General features: G+C 39.8%; 1 protein-coding gene across 3 annotated transcripts in view; it reads right to left on the bottom strand.

The window, feature by feature from the left end:
• The window catches only part of dock1 (dedicator of cytokinesis 1), a 404,255-nt gene that overhangs the window by 304,162 nt on the left and 81,204 nt on the right, over positions 1-18,889 (bottom strand). For all 3 annotated transcript variants that reach the window (XM_078413630.1, XM_078413629.1, XM_078413628.1), the window contains exons 12-18: positions 15,855-15,934; positions 13,633-13,758; positions 7,035-7,159; positions 6,778-6,876; positions 6,610-6,682; positions 3,789-3,892; positions 3,492-3,675 (exon numbers count right to left, since the gene is read on the bottom strand). In XM_078413630.1, coding sequence (XP_078269756.1) covers positions 3,492-3,675; positions 3,789-3,892; positions 6,610-6,682; positions 6,778-6,876; positions 7,035-7,159; positions 13,633-13,758; positions 15,855-15,934 — 791 coding nt within the window. The remainder of the gene's footprint in view (positions 1-3,491; positions 3,676-3,788; positions 3,893-6,609; positions 6,683-6,777; positions 6,877-7,034; positions 7,160-13,632; positions 13,759-15,854; positions 15,935-18,889) is intronic.

Raw genomic sequence — 18,889 nt, 5'->3', positions numbered from 1 at the left:
CTCCAGTGACATATCTGGTTTTCATACCTAAAAATTAGAGTTCTAAACATCATGATAAACAAGAGCTAGAGTGTGAACTTATAAACAATGAATTTTGTCACCACTGGAGCTCTCCAGTGGCTAGTCACAAGAATATTTATATTGCCATTTCCCATCTCCCAAGGACTCTGAATAGGATAGCTAATTTACTAGACAGTGAAGTAAAATCAGTAAATCTCATTTAACAAAGCGCTGCTCTGCTCAAAGGCAAATAAATTTGAAAATTGATTTGAACTCTAGCAATAGAAATGAAAGAACAAAACCTATCACGGACAAACATACACCAGTGTACAACACAGCACTTCTAAAATTACAAATCCCTAATATGTTAAATATGTCATTTTATTTTGAAAAATATTCAGCATTACTTTTGCTGGATTTATTTTGCCTGCTGTTGTCATCTGCCAGAATGTAATTGTGTGCAATTCAGAAAGCAGTGAATAGTAGATTTAACAATGAAGGCACGGTGTTTAAAGGAGGCAACTCTCTACAACCTAAAAACATTCATCATATCATAAAATTACATGAAATTTAATTTGATGTAAATAGCTGTTGTCGCAGAATTTACAGTTTACCTGATTTTGTTTTTCATCTATTAACTAATGCTCTTCTATTGTAGGGAGCCCTTAGATTCTGTGCAGTAATTTTATATGGGCTATATTATTAAATGCCTTTTAGACATCCAAATGCACCATGTCCACTGCCTCAACCCTCCACCTCTCACCTCCAATTTCTATTAAACATATAAAAAAGGAACTGCAGATGCTGGTTTACCAAGGCAAGTCACAAAATGCTGGAGTAACTGAGTGAGTCAGGCAACATCTCTGGAGAACATGATCGCAAACGTCTTAGGTCGGGACCTTTCTCCAGACTGATTGCAGGGGTGTAAATTCATAAATCAAGGAAGCAAAATAAGGTAATTCAGAACATCAAGTCTATCCAACTATTCATTTATGGCTGATCTATCTTTCCCTCTTAATCCCATTCTCCTGCCTTCCCCCCTTAAGCTTTGACACCCTCACTAATCAAGAACATGACAATCTTTGGTTTACAAATACCCAAATACTTACCACCACAGCCATTTGTGGCAATGAATTCCACAGATTCATTACCCTCATCTCCTCTCTAAAGGTATGTCCTGTTATTCTGAGGCTCTGCACTCTGGTCTAGTGGAAACATCCTCTCCACATCCATTCTATCCAGACTTTTCATTATTCAGGTGGGAGGAAAGAAAGCTAGAAGAGCGGAGGGGCAGGACAGAAGCTTGGAAGTCATCACGGCAGATCAGTCTGAAGAAAGGTCCCGACCCAAAACCTTCTCCTGAGATGCTGCCTGACCCATTGATTTACATCTGTATTTTGTGTCTTCCCTCTTAAACATAATGTATCCCAGCTACATCCTCCCAAAGCCACTAATAAAATTGCCACGCATAGCTTTCCTTTCTTTAAAAAATATAAAAATTAATACCAGGTCAAATACAAAATGACATGTGCTTTATTCAATTTAATACGTTTCATGCTCTACTCACAATAGGGTCTCCTCAACCAAATACAATATAATTCACCACCTTATGAAACAGCTCAAATTAGTTCACAAATGTGACCATACGTTTTGTGTCATCCACCACTCTGACCATTTTGTGATCAGACTCCTAAACTGTTCCAATAAAAGCAAAGTCAAAGAAGAAAAACTAATTTTTGACTATGAATATTACAGCATTCTCAAGAGTCAAGACAAGAGTGTTTAATTGTCATATGCACTGACAATGGAACAATGAAATTCTGACTTGCAGCAGCGTAACAGATCTGTAAACATAACACACGCAGCTAATATAGAATAAACAAAACAATTTAATAAATTAATAACCACAATACTAGTGGAAAAAGCTCATGATCAATTTCAGTAATTTAATTTGGCTATTCCCACCTTACCTCAATCAATCTTATTGGCTTGTCCCACTAGCTCTAGCTCTTCATTTGCCCTGGACCATCATCCCTTCTGGTCCTTTGAATTTCCTATTTTCCATGCTAATTGACATTCCCATTTGTTCTTTTCTCTCCTCTCTACTTTCCATAACTCAGATGGAAAGCCAATGATTTGAACTCTGTTTCATTCTCTGATGGATATTCGACGTTTAGCATTTAACATTTTGTTTCAACACTTTCAGCACCTGCATGTTTTTAAACTTTCTATTACTTAATATTCAAGTTTCAGGGCTTCTTGACAGTTAAAAAAATGATCAAATGTCATAAAGCTGGTGTTCACTACACATTTTCAATTTCTACCTTTAATGATTATTAAATACTTTTAAATTGTTGAATCTGTACAGCCATGGAGAAAAATGGAAACAGTCCTGTTTCATAGCTTCTTAAAGATGACAAGCTACTAGTAAATTCCATTTCAATTTTCCTCTTTTCCTATAGGGAAATGCCCAATGCAAGTAGTTGTACTCTATCTAATACAATACCAACCTAAAAACATTATGTTATAGAAAATTGCATCACAAAGACAATTATGTCTGTGGGGGGAAAGGGGAGTGGGGCTTGAGAGTTTCAAACTTACCACATTATTTTTCCAGCAAGATTTTCAAAAATAAAGGTCTTTTCAAAAGCAATGAATTTATTTTTGTGCAAGCTAATAATACTAAAGGCTATATGTTACAATGTTTAATAGAGTATTGTTGCACAAGTTTGAATTGAAACGATTGTTAATTTCAATGCCCATCCGTGATATAGTAGCAGGTGTGTTCTTAAGAGTTAATGATGTCTGATTACTGCAGGGAGGTTACATAGAAACAGGTTTCTTCCCCTCTATGCTGTTTAAATCCAAAACGGCTTTTCATCAGCTGTTCCCCAATTATCACTTGCGTTAAATTCGTTAATCAGATTTCAGGACGCGCGTCTCCTGAAAACTATGTCCTGAAAACTCGCATTATAACAGAACTACCTGTAATCCATTCAAATGCTTCAAAGTAATATTGCTAAGATTTAGAACACATCATGCAACTAATTGCAGTTTACTTTTTTAATTATATATTATCAGTGCACTGAAATACCAAACATGCTGATTGATTATGCAGCATTTCTTAATTCATGTAATTCTCATCACCATTTCAAATAATGCTACTTTTGCTGTAAAAGGTCTATTCATTTATAAATTGTAGGTTATTTTTTAACACAAGGATAGTTTTTCTCTGCTAATGTAAAATTTATTTGTTTGACTTACAGAAAGAAAATTGAATCGCACCAGGAAACATTATAGGTACAATTTAGAAATGTGCATAACATATCATGCACAAACATCAATTTTTGAGAGAAAATTCTCATGCAAAATAACTGAATATTTAAGATATTTTTAAAATAAAACCTGAAAACAAATAAGTGCAAATAATCTAAAAATCAACTTTCTAAACTGAATCACGCATACTCAAGTGTTTCTTTTTAGTAACTTACCATTCTGTGTAAGTTTTGTTGAACAGACCAAAGTGGAAATCTGAAATGAATCCTTGCTGATGGCAAAGTTTCCAAAACTGTGCATATTTTTCCCAGTCATTGTGTAGCCTTTCTCCTCAAGTGCTGATTTAGTTGCTGGTAGATTTAAATATAGTGATGCATCTTCCAGCTTTTTGGCATCCCACTGTTCAGTAAAAATAAACTTAAAGTATTATATTTCCACTTATTAAATTACTTTTATATAAATCTTTTAAGTTGCTTGAGATGTTAATTAAAAATAATTGTAAACTAACGTGCCTTGTATACAATAAGATCATGTTCTCCATCTCGTAGGGTTGTTCCATCAAATCTCATTAGCTTCACAAACGCCAGTGCAAAAATCTTCTCAGATTTGTCTTTGGCTAGATAAAGGAGGAAACAATGCCTTAAATCATTCCTTTCATTTGTGAAACAGTAGCTTCCATTTAGTCTGACATCAGTGGTGGGGAAGATGCTGGAGTCAATTATAAAAGACGAAATTGCTGAGCATTTGGATAGCAGTAACAGGATCATTCCGAGTCAGCATGGATTTACGAAGGGAAAATCATGCTTGACAAATCTACTGGAATTCTTTGAGGATGTAACTAGGAAAATTGGTGTACCTCGACTTTCAGAAAGCCTTCGACAAGGTCCCACATAGGAGATTAGTGGGCAAAATTAGAGCATATGGTATTGGGGGTAGGGTACTGACATGGATAGAAAATTGGTTGACAGACAGAAAGCAAAGAGTGGGGATAAATGGGTCCCTTTCGGAATGGCAGGCAGTGACCAGTGGGGTACCGCAAAGTTCGGTGCTGGGACCCCAGCTATTTACGATATACATTAATGACTTAGATGAAGGGATTAAAAGTACCATTAGCAAATTTGCAGATGATACTAAGCTGGGGGGTAGTGTGAATTGTGAGGAAGATGCAATAAGGCTGCAGGGTGACTTGGACAGGTTGTGTGAGTGGGCGGATACATGGCAGATGCAGTTTAATGTAGATAAGTGTGAGGTTATTCACTTTGGAAGTAAGAATAGAAAGGCAGATTATTATCTGAATGGTGTCAAGTTAGGAAGAGGGGATGTTCAACGAGATCTGGGTGTCCTAGTGCATCAGTCACTGAAAGGAAGCATGCAGGTACAGCAGGCAGTGAAGAAAGCCAATGGAATGTTGGCCTTCATAACAAGAGGAGTTGAGTATAGGAGCAAAGAGGTCCTTCTACAGTTGTACAGGGCCCTGGTGAGACCGCACCTGGAGTACTGTGTGCAGTTTTGGTCTCCAAATTTGAGGAAGGATATTCTTGCTATTGAGGGCGTGCAGCGTAGGTTCACTAGGTTAATTCCCGGAATGGCGGGACTGTCGTATGTTGAAAGGCTGGAGCAATTAGGCTTGTATACACTGGAATTTAGAAGGATGAGGGGGGATCTTATTGAAACATATAAGATAATTAGGGGATTGGACACATTAGAGGCAGGAAACATGTTCCCAATGTTGGGGGAGTCCAGAACAAGGGGCCACAGTTTAAGAATAAGGGGTAGGCCATTTAGAACGGAGATGAGGAAGAACTTTTTCAGTCAGAGAGTGGTGAAGGGGTGGAATTCTCTGCCTCAGAAGGCAGTGGAGGCCAGTTCGTTGGATGCTTTCAAGAGAGAGCTGGATAGAGCTCTTAAGGATAGCGGAGTGAGGGGGTATGGGGAGAAGGCAGGAACGGGGTACTGATTGAGAGTGATCAGCCATGATCGCATTGAATGGCGGTGCTGGCTCGAAGGGCTGAATGGCCTACTCCTGCACCTATTGTCTATTGTCTATTGCTTTGTTTAAACAAAAAAGTAAACTGTTAAATCAGAACAAATAAAAGTTCTATCATTCCTGCCACAATCCATGCCTTCCAAATGCCTTTGAAAGACCTATTAATTGCCATTTACTACATGAGGTCATGTAATTTGATAATGGAATCTGTATCTTATATACCTTTGGCAAAATAAATATCTAGATTATTCAAAATGCTCAAATAATGTTTTGCTTTTGGAAAGTATCTCCAAGAAAGATCTCACTAAAGATCAAATCAAATAATGGTGAGTTATGATACTGCCTATTTATATTTTATTTTATTTTTTATTTTTCCTTAAGACATAGGAGCCAGTCATCCCACTGAGTCTATGTCAGTTCTCAGAGTTCTCCCAGCCTCAATCCCTATTTATTTCCCAGTCTTTTCTCTCCCATATCTACATCAACTCCTCCAATTCTCTTGATACACAGCTACACAAGAGAGAAATTACTGGCACCAATTAACTTAACCAGCACCAATTAACTGAAAAGCACACTTTGGAGTGAGGGAAAACACTGGAGCACAGGGTGAAACTATGAGTTCACAGTGAGAATGTGAAAACATGCAGAAAGTATTCAAGGTCATCCGGCCTGGGTTGCTGGCAATGTGCTGTAGCGGCACTATCTGCTGTGCCACTGTGTACTATGTGAAGATTCCTTTGGAAAGTGATGGTTGTTATTGGAACTTACTACATGGAAAAATTGAATTACAGAAGATAGAATTTTCTAAAATAATTTTCTGGTTATCATTTCAGCAGTTTTAATTTTTTTGGAAGCCATAGCACCACTGCGACATTCCATGCAAATTTAATAAACCATTTTTTCCAAAATCACTCATTAGTTGAGTTAAACAACCAGCCAATTAGAGATTTAATTGAAAGTTATACAAATTTGGAAGCTGTACTTTGCCAGTACGCTTGTTTGTGAAAAAACTAGTCAAAATAGTTTTACCACTTTATCAAAAATGAATATAGGACAAAGATAGTTGTATTGCTTAGCAAACAGTGGTGTCGGTAAAGTGTGTCCCATTGATAAGAATAATTAATACTACTCATCTAAGCTTTTATATTTCAGACAAAATTATTTCTCTGTGAGAGCAGAAACAGGACAGAGGACATTTGCAGTGTAGAGTTGTTGCTTTGTTCTGAAAGTACAAAACAGAATAAGAAAACCACAGAGCCAGTCTTTGAATTCTTCCTATTGCGAGGAATATCACTTTCTCTTAACCTTCCTTTCACACCAATATAGTAATCACTTTCAGTACTCACATTCCTGAGATGATCTGTGGCGGAATGTGAACCTTAAATGGCTACGATTTACATCTTCAATGGGGATCGCCACCTAGTTTCAAAATAAAACTATTAAATACTCAAGCAAAGGTTGAAAAATAGAGATGGACATTTTAGCATGTGCAGTTCCAGCTTACAAGAACATACCTTTACTGTCTCAAACCATCGGGGTTGTTTCACTTGATAGTAAATAACAGATTTGTATTCAGAGATAGCGTCATCTCCTGCACCAGGAAAAATTACGTTCTTTAAAAAAGAAGAAAATGTCAATTCAGTTTCAGAACCATATTAAAATGGGTTAGGAATTTAAAAGTTAAAGAACAACATTAAGTTAAATTTAAGTGCTCTAAACATGTGAATCCAAACTGTTTATACCGCAGATACATTGTCCAGAATAGTCATACCTCCAAACGCTTGCCTTCTTCATCATACACCATCATTGTGACTTCAATATTCTTGGAAGTTGTTTTATTGCCTTTGTCAAATTCTCCCTGTACTAGCGTAACATAGATGTCATTACGTACATCACCTTAAAGAAGCAAAGATAAACAATCCTAAGCAATTTATGATTTTAATACTACCAGAATACTTTTACTACTAACCCAAGCAACGCATATATTTGACACTAAACAATACTCATTTGGTTCACAAATGTCATCAGGGGAGTAAATCTGCCAATCTTGTGCGATGTTGTCCCCAGACACACCATAATAATTTTAAATATTTAAAAATAGGTTCAGCAGCATTGAGTTACTAAGTCAAATGACCACTATTTTCTGGTCCTTAGTGCATGATAACTGTTACCCATAAAAATAACATTTCAGAAAATCTGTATTTTCCTTCAACTGAAGAAATACAAGAGCATGGTAAAATGTTAGCTTCTTGTACTTTCTGAAACAAATGAAATTCAAATAATTTGTTTATCATTGAGGAGCCGACTGATCATAAAAGTCAAATAAAATGGGTCAGTTTCCCCAATAATTCAAATTACTAGTAATCATAACTGAGTCTTTGATCAATAAATGTCAGTCAGTCAAATCTAGATATCACAGAATTCTTCAAATTCCACATGGACAATACAGGCATGAATTCCCAAAAGACAAAATGCATATTGTTGCATAACTAACATCAATAGGTCATCTCCACATTTACAGATTACAATGTAACTTTGATATCATTACATAAATGAGTGACACATGGTGCAACAGGAAGTAGTTTGCCAGCTCAGTTCTGATCCTGACTTCTAATGCCGCTGGTTTGGAACTTGCCAAAGTCCGCGTGTATTTTCCCCTGAGAGCTTCCTTCCACTCCTAAAGTTGTGCTGGTTGATAGTTAATTGGTGACTAAAAATCACCGCTACTATATGTAGTTGGTGGAAGAATCGGAAAATTGAAGCGCATGAGCGAGAAAAAAAGGTTACCTGATAAGATGGGAATTGGGACTCAAAATTGGATCTAATGGCCTCTTTCCCATCGTAAAAACAATTTTAAAAGTTGAAATAAATGACGCAAAGCAGTATGAAATTCAAAAATGATCTTCTGCACCCAATGACAGGGGAAGAGGGAAGCTTACTTTGAAAGCTGCTGAACCCGACTTCTCTAAATCAGTCAAACAAGCAGTTTAAAAATCAAAGTCCGAAGAAGCGTCACCAACTTGGATCGTGACCTATTTATTTTCTCCAGAAATGCTGCCTGACCCGCTGAATTACTCCAGCATTTTATATCTTTCTTTGGTATAAACCAGCATCTACAGTTCCTTTTTATTACATTTTGTCTGTTCCACTGCAAAATCTCATCGCATGCTTACTTTGAAGAAGTTCTCTTCCTCTCTCTGAAGGGAGTTCTGCGAGTCCCTCTCTCACTGCCCCTCCTCTGCGATTCCTACTGCTCCCAGCTCTACGACCACGTTTTACCCAAACTTACTACCAGTCACGTGTGTACCTCGGTGCTTCTCTGCGCCTCCATCTTGTGCCTCATAGCTTTCAAATCTAGTTCCAGATCTCCCAGTTCAGACCCAACCTATATTTCAGTTACCAACAGTCAATCCACTGCTTTTCACACCAGTTCTCTTGCGTTCGACAAGAGCCGCTATGCACTGGCACCAGTAGGCACTCGATCGGACTCTCCCACAGCTCTGCACCTCACTCATCCACACCTGGAATGAACCCCAACTTTACTTCATGCTATGCTACATCCACAGCTTCAATAAACACTTCCTCACCTACCTGGGCTCCACGAAGGATCATATATTTTAGCAGTCAAGTCAAGTCAAGTCAAATTTATTTGTCACATACACATACACGATGTGCAGTGAAATGAAAGTGGCAATGCCTGCGGGTTATGCACAAAAAGAATTACAGTTACAGCATATAAATAAAGTTAATAAGTTACTATTAGTGTCGACAAAAATTTAGCCTCTGGGGTTATAAAAGTTGACAGTCCTGATGGCCTGTGGGAAGAAGCTCCGTCTCATCCTCTCCGTTTTCACAGCGTGACAGCGGAGGCGTTTGCCTGATCGTAGCATCTGGAACAGTCCGTTACTGGGGTGGCAGGGGTCCCTCATGATCTTGCTTGCTCTGGATCTGCACCTCCTGATGTATAGGTCCTGCAGGGGGACGAGTGTAGTTCCCATGGTGCGTTCTGCCGAACGCACTACTCTCTGCAGGGCCATCCTGTCCTGGGCAGAGCTGTTCCCAAACCAGACTGTAATGTTGCCGGACAGGATGCTCTCTACAGCCCCAGAGTAGAAGCAATGAAGGATCCTCAGAAACACTCTGAATTTCCTCAGTGGTCTAAGGTGGTAAAGGCGCTGCTTAGCCTTACCCACCAGTGCGGCAATGTGCGTTGCCCACGTCAGATCCTCTGCGATGCGGACTCCCAAGTATTTAAAACTGCTCACCCTATCCACAATAGACCCATTTATCTCCAGTGGCGTGTACGTCCTTGGATGTTTAGCCCTTCTGAAGTCCACAATCAGCTCCTTTGTTTTAGTGACATTCAAGAGGAGGCTATTGTCCTGACACCAGAGTGCCAGATCAGCCACCTCCTCCCTGTAGGCCTTCTCATCGTTGTTGGAGATCCGGCCCACCACCACAGTGTCATCAGCAAACTTGATGATGGAGTTTGAGCTGAACCTGGCCCCACAGTCATGTGTGTACAGGGAGTACAGTAGGGGGCTAAGGACGCAACCCTGGGGGGATCCTATGTTCAGGGTGAGGGAGCTAAATGTGTGTTCCCCCATCCTGACCACTTGGGGCCTGGCAGTGAGAAAGTCCAGGACCCAGGCACACAGAGGGGTGCTAAGCCCCAGTTCCAGCAGCTTCTCAACCAGTCTGCTGGGGACTATTGTGTTGAATGCTGAACTAAAGTCAATGAACAGCATCCTCACATAGCCCCCCTGGCTGTCCAGATGAGAGAGAGCGGTGTGTAGAACCTGGGAGACCGCATCATCCGTGGACCTGTTCGGACGGTATGCGAACTGTAGTGGGTCCATGTTGCGAGGAAGGAGGGCGCAGATGTGCTTCTTGACTAGCCTCTAAAAGCATTTCATGACAACCGAGGTGAGGGCCACCGGTCGGTAGTCATTTAAACACGCTGGAGAGGCATTCTTTGGCACCGGTACAATGATGGATCTTTTGAAGCATGCAGGGACCACGGACTTTGCCAAGGAGAGGTTGAATATTGTGGTGAGCACTGGAGCAAGCTGAGTAGCACAAGACTTTAGTACTCGCCCAGATATACCATCTGGGCCTCCAGCTTTCCTCGTGTTCACACGTGTCAGAGCCCACCTCACCTCATGCTCGGACACCGAGAATGTGTGCACATCCCCGGCGGTGGATCCCCCTCCAGCCTCGCTAGCCAGCGCCCCTTCGGTGCTGTTTTTAGACGGCGAGCTGGTGGTGTTACCCGTCTCAAACCGTGCATAAAAAGAGTTCAGGTCATCAGCTAAGGAGGAGCCGGCACTTCCAGTTGAGGGGGTGCTGGACCTGTAGCTAATTATAGTCCGTAGCCCCTGCCAAAGGCGCCTGGTGTCCTGCAAGAAGGGTCCCAACCCAAAACATCACCTATCCATTTTCTCCAGAGATATTGTCTAACTGCTAAGTTACTCCAGCATTTTGTGTCTATTCTTAGCTTAAAATCAATTCGTCATAAAGATCTCAGTAGAACTTAATGTTACAATGATGTATGAAGCAGCTGCTAACTTATAACATAACTCATATATGCACTTAATCAGTTTACTTCCCAAAACATTAAATTCACAAATCTCCAATAACTATAACCAATAAATGTAATCAGTATGAAAAGATATACACTTACTTTTATGCATATGTCACATAAATAAAATGCACATTTATTTTGTTTACAATTGTTTGCAGCCATTTCCTAATTCCCACCCGTCATATAATTGAAAACTTGTAATTCACTTTAGCACAGGTGTTATTTCTGGGGTTTTTCCCCATGAATGCAGTAATATCAATGTGCAGACCTCCCAACATTTGATTTTACAAATTCATAATTTTGATGTCCAAAATTCAGTTTACATCAAAATTCATGATATGGCGCATAATGCAAAAAAAAGTATGCACACCAAATGCGCATAGGCGTTGCGCTACATTCACGTGTGAAAAACTACTATTATTTTCCAACCGTCTGTAGTTCTTGGACTACATGTATAATGTCAGACCTATCATGAGTATATTCTGCTATTTATAGAAAGGTTATTGAACAGAGATACTTTTTGCAACACAAAGAAAAAATTGTTTTGTTTTGTTTTTTCTATTTTGCTTTTTCCTTACACATCCCAATTCTCTTGGTATTAAATAAAAGGACAATGGTCATAAAATGTATGACTAAGTTATGAAGAAAGAGTTGATATATGCGACTCGATTAAGCATCCGGAAATACTTGTCAAAGTAAATTTGCACATTAATTGATAATCAGCCCAAAAAGGTGGTAATTGGCTTTTCTGCTGTGTTTTATATTTTAACCCTGTCTTAATTAATATTGTTATATAATCTTGCACTTAAATTTAATATTTACTCATTACAGTTCCACCACTGATTTTCTAGCACCCTTTGTTCCAGAGTTTTGCTGGTTTATCCAGCTGTCCAAGGAAGTCGGCTATGAGGATAGATGTGCTGGCTCCAGCTGGGCTGGAGTTCCAGAGCTCAGGCCGCAGGTTGCAAATTCAACCCACCGATCGGCCATGGAAGTCCCGATGAGGTCGAGATTGGCTGGGTGCCCTCCCTAGGTGCCACATTTTGTGGGAGAGTTCCAGGGCAGGAGGATTTCCCGTGGAACCTCGAGCGACCTCTAGCAGCCGCATTGATAAATTGGCCATGGAAGTCCCGATGAGGTTGAGATTGGCTGCCTTGCCCAGCCTAGGTGCCACATTTTCCGTGCGACTTCCAGGGCGGAGGGATTTCTCGCGGAACCCCTAGCGACCTCTAACGGCCGAATTGACAAATTGCAATTACCGACTGTTTTGTGGAAAAATGTGAGGCGAAATCGGAATGGCGGGAATGAAATAAAAAAGCGGAAACTTTACGCCAAAATCGGAAGGGTTGGGAGGGATGAATGAGCATGGCTCACATTTTTGATCTGTTATCAGAAATCGGTCACCATCTTCAATCGTTATTATTTCATAGTTAGGACGCAAACTATACAGCACTGTAAACGACATATGAATTTAAAAATCTTCTGTCATACATACTCAATGTTGATTTCAAGGCATTACCCTTTTGCAGACAGGTGGGACTTGAAAAAATAAAATGTATGTAAATCACAACTTGTCCTCATCATCAGAACTGCTGAAGAGATGGTCAACAGCTTTGTGTTCCTTGTTATGCATATCACCACAACCTAATCTTATCCCTTCACACTGATGCGATTTTGAAGAAAACAATACTTTCTTTGATATCCGAGAAAATTTGAATTTCCACGAGGACTCCTTCGAACTTATACAAATGCAATATAGGAAATATTCTGACAAGATGCAACTCAGCTTGGTAAAGCAACTGCTCTATTCTTGACTGCCTGAATATGCAGGGAGTGGTGAACACAGATGTGTCTATGAAAATGTGTCTGAAAGAACTGCACATGCTGGTTTAAATCGAAGGTAGACACAAAATGCAGGAGTAACTCAGCGGGACAAGCTGCATCTCTGGAGAGAAGGTCCAAAGAAGGGTCTCGACCCAAAACATCATCCATTCCTTCTCTCAAGAGATGCTGCCTGTCCCGTTGAGTTACTCCAGCATTTTGTGTCTACTGTGTGCATCACAAGCTCGTCACTTCCTTCCACCTAGTTCATCTTCACAATGCGTTGCATCAGGAAGGCTGGAAGTATTCTCAAGGATGCCTGCTACTCTGGCCATACCCTTTGCTCTCTTCTACCTTCTTAAGAACAGATTCTTCCCCATGATTATCAGATTCCTGAACCAATCACCTCTTTTATGGGTGTCAAAGGTTATGGGGAGAAGGCAGGAGATTGGGGTTAGGAGGGAGATAGATCAGCCATGATCGAATGGTGGAGCAGACATGATGGGCCGAATGGCCGAATTCTACTCCTATCACATGATCTTATGATCTTTTACTCATACCTCTCCCTATTCAATCATTCTTTTTTCATTACTTCAGATTGAACTACAATCTTTGCATCATTCTGCTGTTTTGTTGATGCTTCTATCATTACCATGATTATTGTTAATTCTATGAATTTAATTGCACCCTGATGTATATGACAACACAATGATCTGAAATCTAATGCTAATCTTGTTACAATGAACAAAAATGTATGTAGCAAAAAAGTAAAGTAATCAGTCTAAAGAAAGATCCCGACCAAAAACAACATTTATCCATTACCTCCACAGATGCTGCCTGAATTGCTGAGTTCCTCTAGCACTTTGTTTTTTTTGATCAGCATCAGAAATTTGAAGACATAACGTCTTCAAAAATATATATACACTTAGACAACAGATATGTTAAATCACATTCACAAACTTACCAGGCATTATTATTTCAGGAAAACCCATTTTCCTGGCAACTGCTGTGGTTCTGTCAACCAGATGGGGAAAATCTTTGCGAATTTGATGAACATCCCCTAAGAGCAGTTTCATTGTAGCCCACAAACCTGGATGAATAAAGTAAGTGAAAAAGAATCTCCAAATTTTAGCACAAGGTTTATTTATTCAATAAAAAAAGAAAGTAGCTTTTAAAATTCAATATTTCAGGTTGAATCTTAGGTATTCATCTGCACGTCTCTGGGATGTTGGAGGAAACCGGAGGACCCGGAGGAAACCCATGGGGTCAGTTGGAGAACATGCTAACTCCACACGGACAGCAAAGGTCAGGATCAAACTCAGATCTCTAGCACTGTGAGGCAGCAGCTTTACCAGCTATACCACTGTGCCGCCCTTATTGGTAAGCGTACTGGTAGACGCCCTTCAAGACTTCACTGTCTCTAGATCTAATTATGCAATGTCCTACCCAATAGTTCTCTGAAGGACAGCAATGGTTCAAGGAGGGGGCTCATTGCCACGTTTTCATTGCAATTACAGACTGGCAATAAATGATGCCCATTCCACAACATCCATGCATAGAAAATTAACAAATAGAATTTCTATCAGGCACTATTTTAAAATATGTACATTGAACTTTGAGGTTATCCACTTTGGTGGTAAGAATAGGAAGGCAGATTATTATCTGAATGGTGTCGTTAGGAAAAGGGGACGTACAATGAGATCTGGGTGTCCTAGTGCATCAGTCCCTGAAAGGAAGCATGCAGGTACAGCAGGCAGTGAAGAAAGCCAATGGAATGTTGGCCTTCGTAACAAGAGTTGAGTATAGGAGCAAAGAGGTCCTTCGGCAGTTGTACAGGGCCCTAGTGAGACCGCACCTGGAGTACTGTGTGCAGTTTTGGTCTCCAAATTTGAGGAAGGATATTCTTGCTATTGAGGGCGTGCAGCGTAGGTTTACTAGGTTAATTCCCGGAATGGCTGGACTGTCATATGTTGAAAGACTGGAGCGACTAGGCTTGTATACACTGGAATTTAGAAGGATGAGAGGGGATCTTATCGAAACGTATAAGATTATTAAGGGGTTGGACACGTTAGAGGCAGGAAACATATTCCCAATGTTGGGGGAGTCCAGAACCAGGAGCCACAGTTTAAGAATAAGGGGTAGGCCATTTAGAACGGAGATGAGGAAAAACGTTTTCAGTCAGAGAGTTGTGAATGTGTGGAATTCTCTGCCTCAGAAGGCAGTGGAGGCCAATTCTCTGAATACATTCAAGAGAGAGCTAGATAGAGCTCTTAAGGATAGCGGAGTCAGGGGGTATGGGGAGAAGGCAGGAACGGGGTACTGATTGAGAATGATCAGCCATGATCACATTGAATGGCGGCGCTGGCTCGAAGGGCCGAAGGGCCGAATGGCCTACTCCTGCACCTATTGTCTATTGAACTCTGTCTAGCTTGAATAGTAGTTAAGAAATATTACAACTTAGAGATAGATATTAATTATTGAATTTTCTTGTGGTGAAATTTATCACCACAGGAAAATTCAACCCAGAGTAATAAAAGGTATATTCAGGCTTATCAAGCTCATTCCAACTTCCCCCTAACATACATATACCTTTTTCACATTTCATTGGAGATGATCATTGGATTCATCTGGTCTCTATTTACTCACATAGCAAGCCAATTCCCATATTTCCCCATCAACTATTTTCCCCCCACAGGTCCATCAACTCCAGCACCCCCTCCCTATCCAATTCTCTTATCACCCATCTATACCACGGGTAATTTACCCTAACCAATTAACCAACCAACCATGTCTTTGGAAGTGGGAGGAAACAGGAGCATTCATTGAAACCCAGGCAGTCGCAAGGGGGGAAATATAAAATCCACAAAGGTGGCCTTGAGGCCAAGATCCAACCTGACTGTAAGATCCGACCCGGTCAGTGGAGCTGGAAGCTAGAAACACTACCTGCTGAGTCACTGTGCTGTCCACCATATAAAACCTGCAACTTTGCATCAACCATAAAAGAGCTTACATACAAAATCTGGCATAACAAGATTTTACTAAAATAGGTTTTGTTATGAGAATGCCATATGTCATATTTTTGTGCAAAAGTTAATGCAATATTTATAAAGTTGTTGAAAACCAGTTTGTTATGCTTGAGAAGAAGGCATTTTAATAATGGCATAATAATGTTATTTTGTCACCTACCTTGACCCTTGTGGTTTATTTCCTTGGCGGTAATGACTTTATTGATCACAGTCTGAAGGAAGTCGTTCTCCCCAGCTACCCTGGATGAAAAACGGGATGATATGTTCAGCTGCTTATGTCGAATGGCGTCATCCAATGCTAGCCTGGAATATGCACATGACGGCCAACACAACAGGAAACGGAAGGAACATACAAACCAGAAATCACAGTACAGGGGTTCACAAAATATTATTGCATTAATGCAACAAACAGTTGTCATAAGCCAATGCAGGGGAAAGACAGATGGATAACAAGAAAGACACAGAAAGACAATTAATCAAGAAAATGGTGATTGCTCAAGAATAATTGCAAATTGAATTTACAAATAGCTTTATTCACTACATTAAGTCCTTTCTCAGGAGCATGATGAAAAAAAATACCCAACATGCATAGAAAAAGTAAAAAAGTACAAATGCACATAAGTGCTTTCAAAGTACTTTCTGGTTGCAGTTTTAACAGAAAATTCAGCCCCTTGTGCCTTCTCTTCCATTCATTATCGGGCGTCACTTCCCCACATTAAAATCATTCTCCTTAATTCATCTAATATCTAATAATCAGTCTCAGTCTTGAATATACGCAGTGATTGAGCTTGCTCAGCATTCCATTTGAGTGTGGCAATTATCTGATGACAGAATCTTTTCAAAGTTGACAAGAATAGGCCAGGCAAAATGAAGAATCATAGAAACCAGCAAATGGTGACTTTAAAATATATTAATTTAAGAAGAAATTGAATATGAGCTGGAAATAAATTAGATTAATAAAAGGGCTTTGACAAGCACATGAAGAGATCCAATGTGGCAGAGGTTAATGTTATTCCTTAGAAGAGGATAGGAAATTAATAATGAATAAGAAACAGTAGAGATGTTAAATAAATATTTTGTATCTGGCTTCTCAGGAAATAAAAAGCAATAGTTGACCATATCTCCATAACCCATAATTCCACATTCCCTAAAGAAAGAGGACCTCTCAGTCCATTCTAGAACATCCAAGATCCTCTTTCTTTTGTAGACATTGTAGACGAATTCCTCATACGTGTCTCCTCTCTCCTGTAGTTCTGTTCTCGCTCCTTCGTCCCGCGAAGGAACATGGATCGAGTTCCCCTGATCCTTGCCTTTCACACCAGCTTCCATACAAAACATAATTCTCCAACATTTTTGCCACCTTCAACGTCATCCCACCACCAGTCACATATTCCCATCTCCATTCCTTTTCGATTAATGTAGAGAACATTCCATCTGCAATTCCTTGGTTCGCATATCACTTCTCACCCATGCCAACCTCTCCCCAAGTACTTTTCCCTGCAACTGCCAAAGATGTAATACCTGGCCCGACATCTTTTCCCTCACATCCATCCTGAGATCCCATCAGTCCTTCCAGTTGGAACAGAAGTAGGAATAGTGTAGGACTAGCACCAGATATTACAATAGCGTAGCTTACAATCCAATGGTATGAACATCCCTGGCCTCTGTCCACCTCGCCAATCAACCCCCCTGCACCTGTAACCACCTTCTAGCCTTTCTTCTGTCTCCATCTCTTTTCTTCCCCTCCACCCCAACCCCTTCCCCATTAAACCAGTCTGCAGAAAGGTCCCAACCCTGAACTTAACCTTTCCATGTCTTCCAGAGATGCAGCCTAACCTGCTGAGTTATTCCCACACTTTGTCTCTTTTTAGTAAACCAGCATCATTTATTCCTTGTGTCTACTGTTTATATCCATTTTTTGCTTTCAGACCAAAAAACAATTCTTAATCCTTTTCAATATGTGATTCCCAATTCCACAAGCTCTAATATGCTCTGCTGATCCATATCTGGTTGGGACCTTTTGGAATACCTTCTGCAAATCCAAATACACCACTCTGCACTGACTTCCACCTTCCCCATTCTATGAACTGTATCCTTAAAAAAACTCCAGGCTAGTCAAACCTGATTTTCCTTTCACAAATCCAGGTCAATTCTGCTCGGTCTTATTATTTATTATAAGGTGTTCCACTATTAAATCCTTCATTATAGTTGTCAACTGCTACATCCTTCAAAACTCAATTGTAAATGATCAAGTCCTTGCAAATCATTAGCTTTGCAGGTCACTGACTTCTCTAGTGGTGCGTTTTGACTAATAATAATTTCCTTCAGTTCCATATTCTTCACAGATCCTAGATATTCTAAGAAATCCAGCCTGTTTTGTATGTCTTCTGTGAAGACAGATGCAAAATAATTGCTTAATCCCTGTCATTTCTTTATTCTCCATAAAAAATTCTGTCTGTAAATTACTAACACTTGCCCTCTACTACTCATTTACTTCCTTTACAGTTGTTTCCGTTTCTTGCCAAAATCGCCTCATATTCCACAACATCTTTCTTTATCAATTTCTTTGTTTATCGAGGTCAAAAATGCTCCCAATTCTCAGACTTACTGTAACTTTAAAAGCCTATTCCTTCGATATATTACTTTTAAATTATACGTTCTCATTTAACTTGTCATCCCAGAAGAATCATTAATCCTGGTGATTTTTGATGCTTGAAAATAAATCTTTATGGCCACTTATGTATTATTTCTTCAAACGCTAACCATGTATATGTATTGTCGTACAAAGGCCCTAAAAAAGCAAAAAGCTGTGGAATCATGGTTTTATGAAAAAGAGTGTTTAATGTATTTATCAGCATACTTTGGAAATGTAACAGCAAGATAGATAAAGGGAGCCCAGTGGCTATTTGTATTTGGATCTGCAAAAAGCATTTAAGAAAGTGCCACCAAAAAGATAACTTATGTTGTGTGTTCATGGGGTTGAAGAAAATATATTGAAACAGATATTCCATCTAATAATCTACTGGATCTGTCAGCTGGTAATTTCATAACTGGGCTATTTGCGAGTAGAAAGTGAACCACAGCACTGCTCCAACCACAGGTTACCTCTGCTGCACCAGTCCACTCCAGAGTACCACTCCCAGAAGGAAATCTGCTACTGACAAATATAATGGATTCATTGACATAAAGGGGAGA

Source organism: Rhinoraja longicauda, chromosome 16, assembly GCF_053455715.1.
Source record: "Rhinoraja longicauda isolate Sanriku21f chromosome 16, sRhiLon1.1, whole genome shotgun sequence".
Classification (NCBI taxonomy): Eukaryota; Metazoa; Chordata; class Chondrichthyes; order Rajiformes; family Arhynchobatidae; genus Rhinoraja; species Rhinoraja longicauda.
This window is presented reverse-complemented; position numbering and strand designations above follow the sequence as displayed.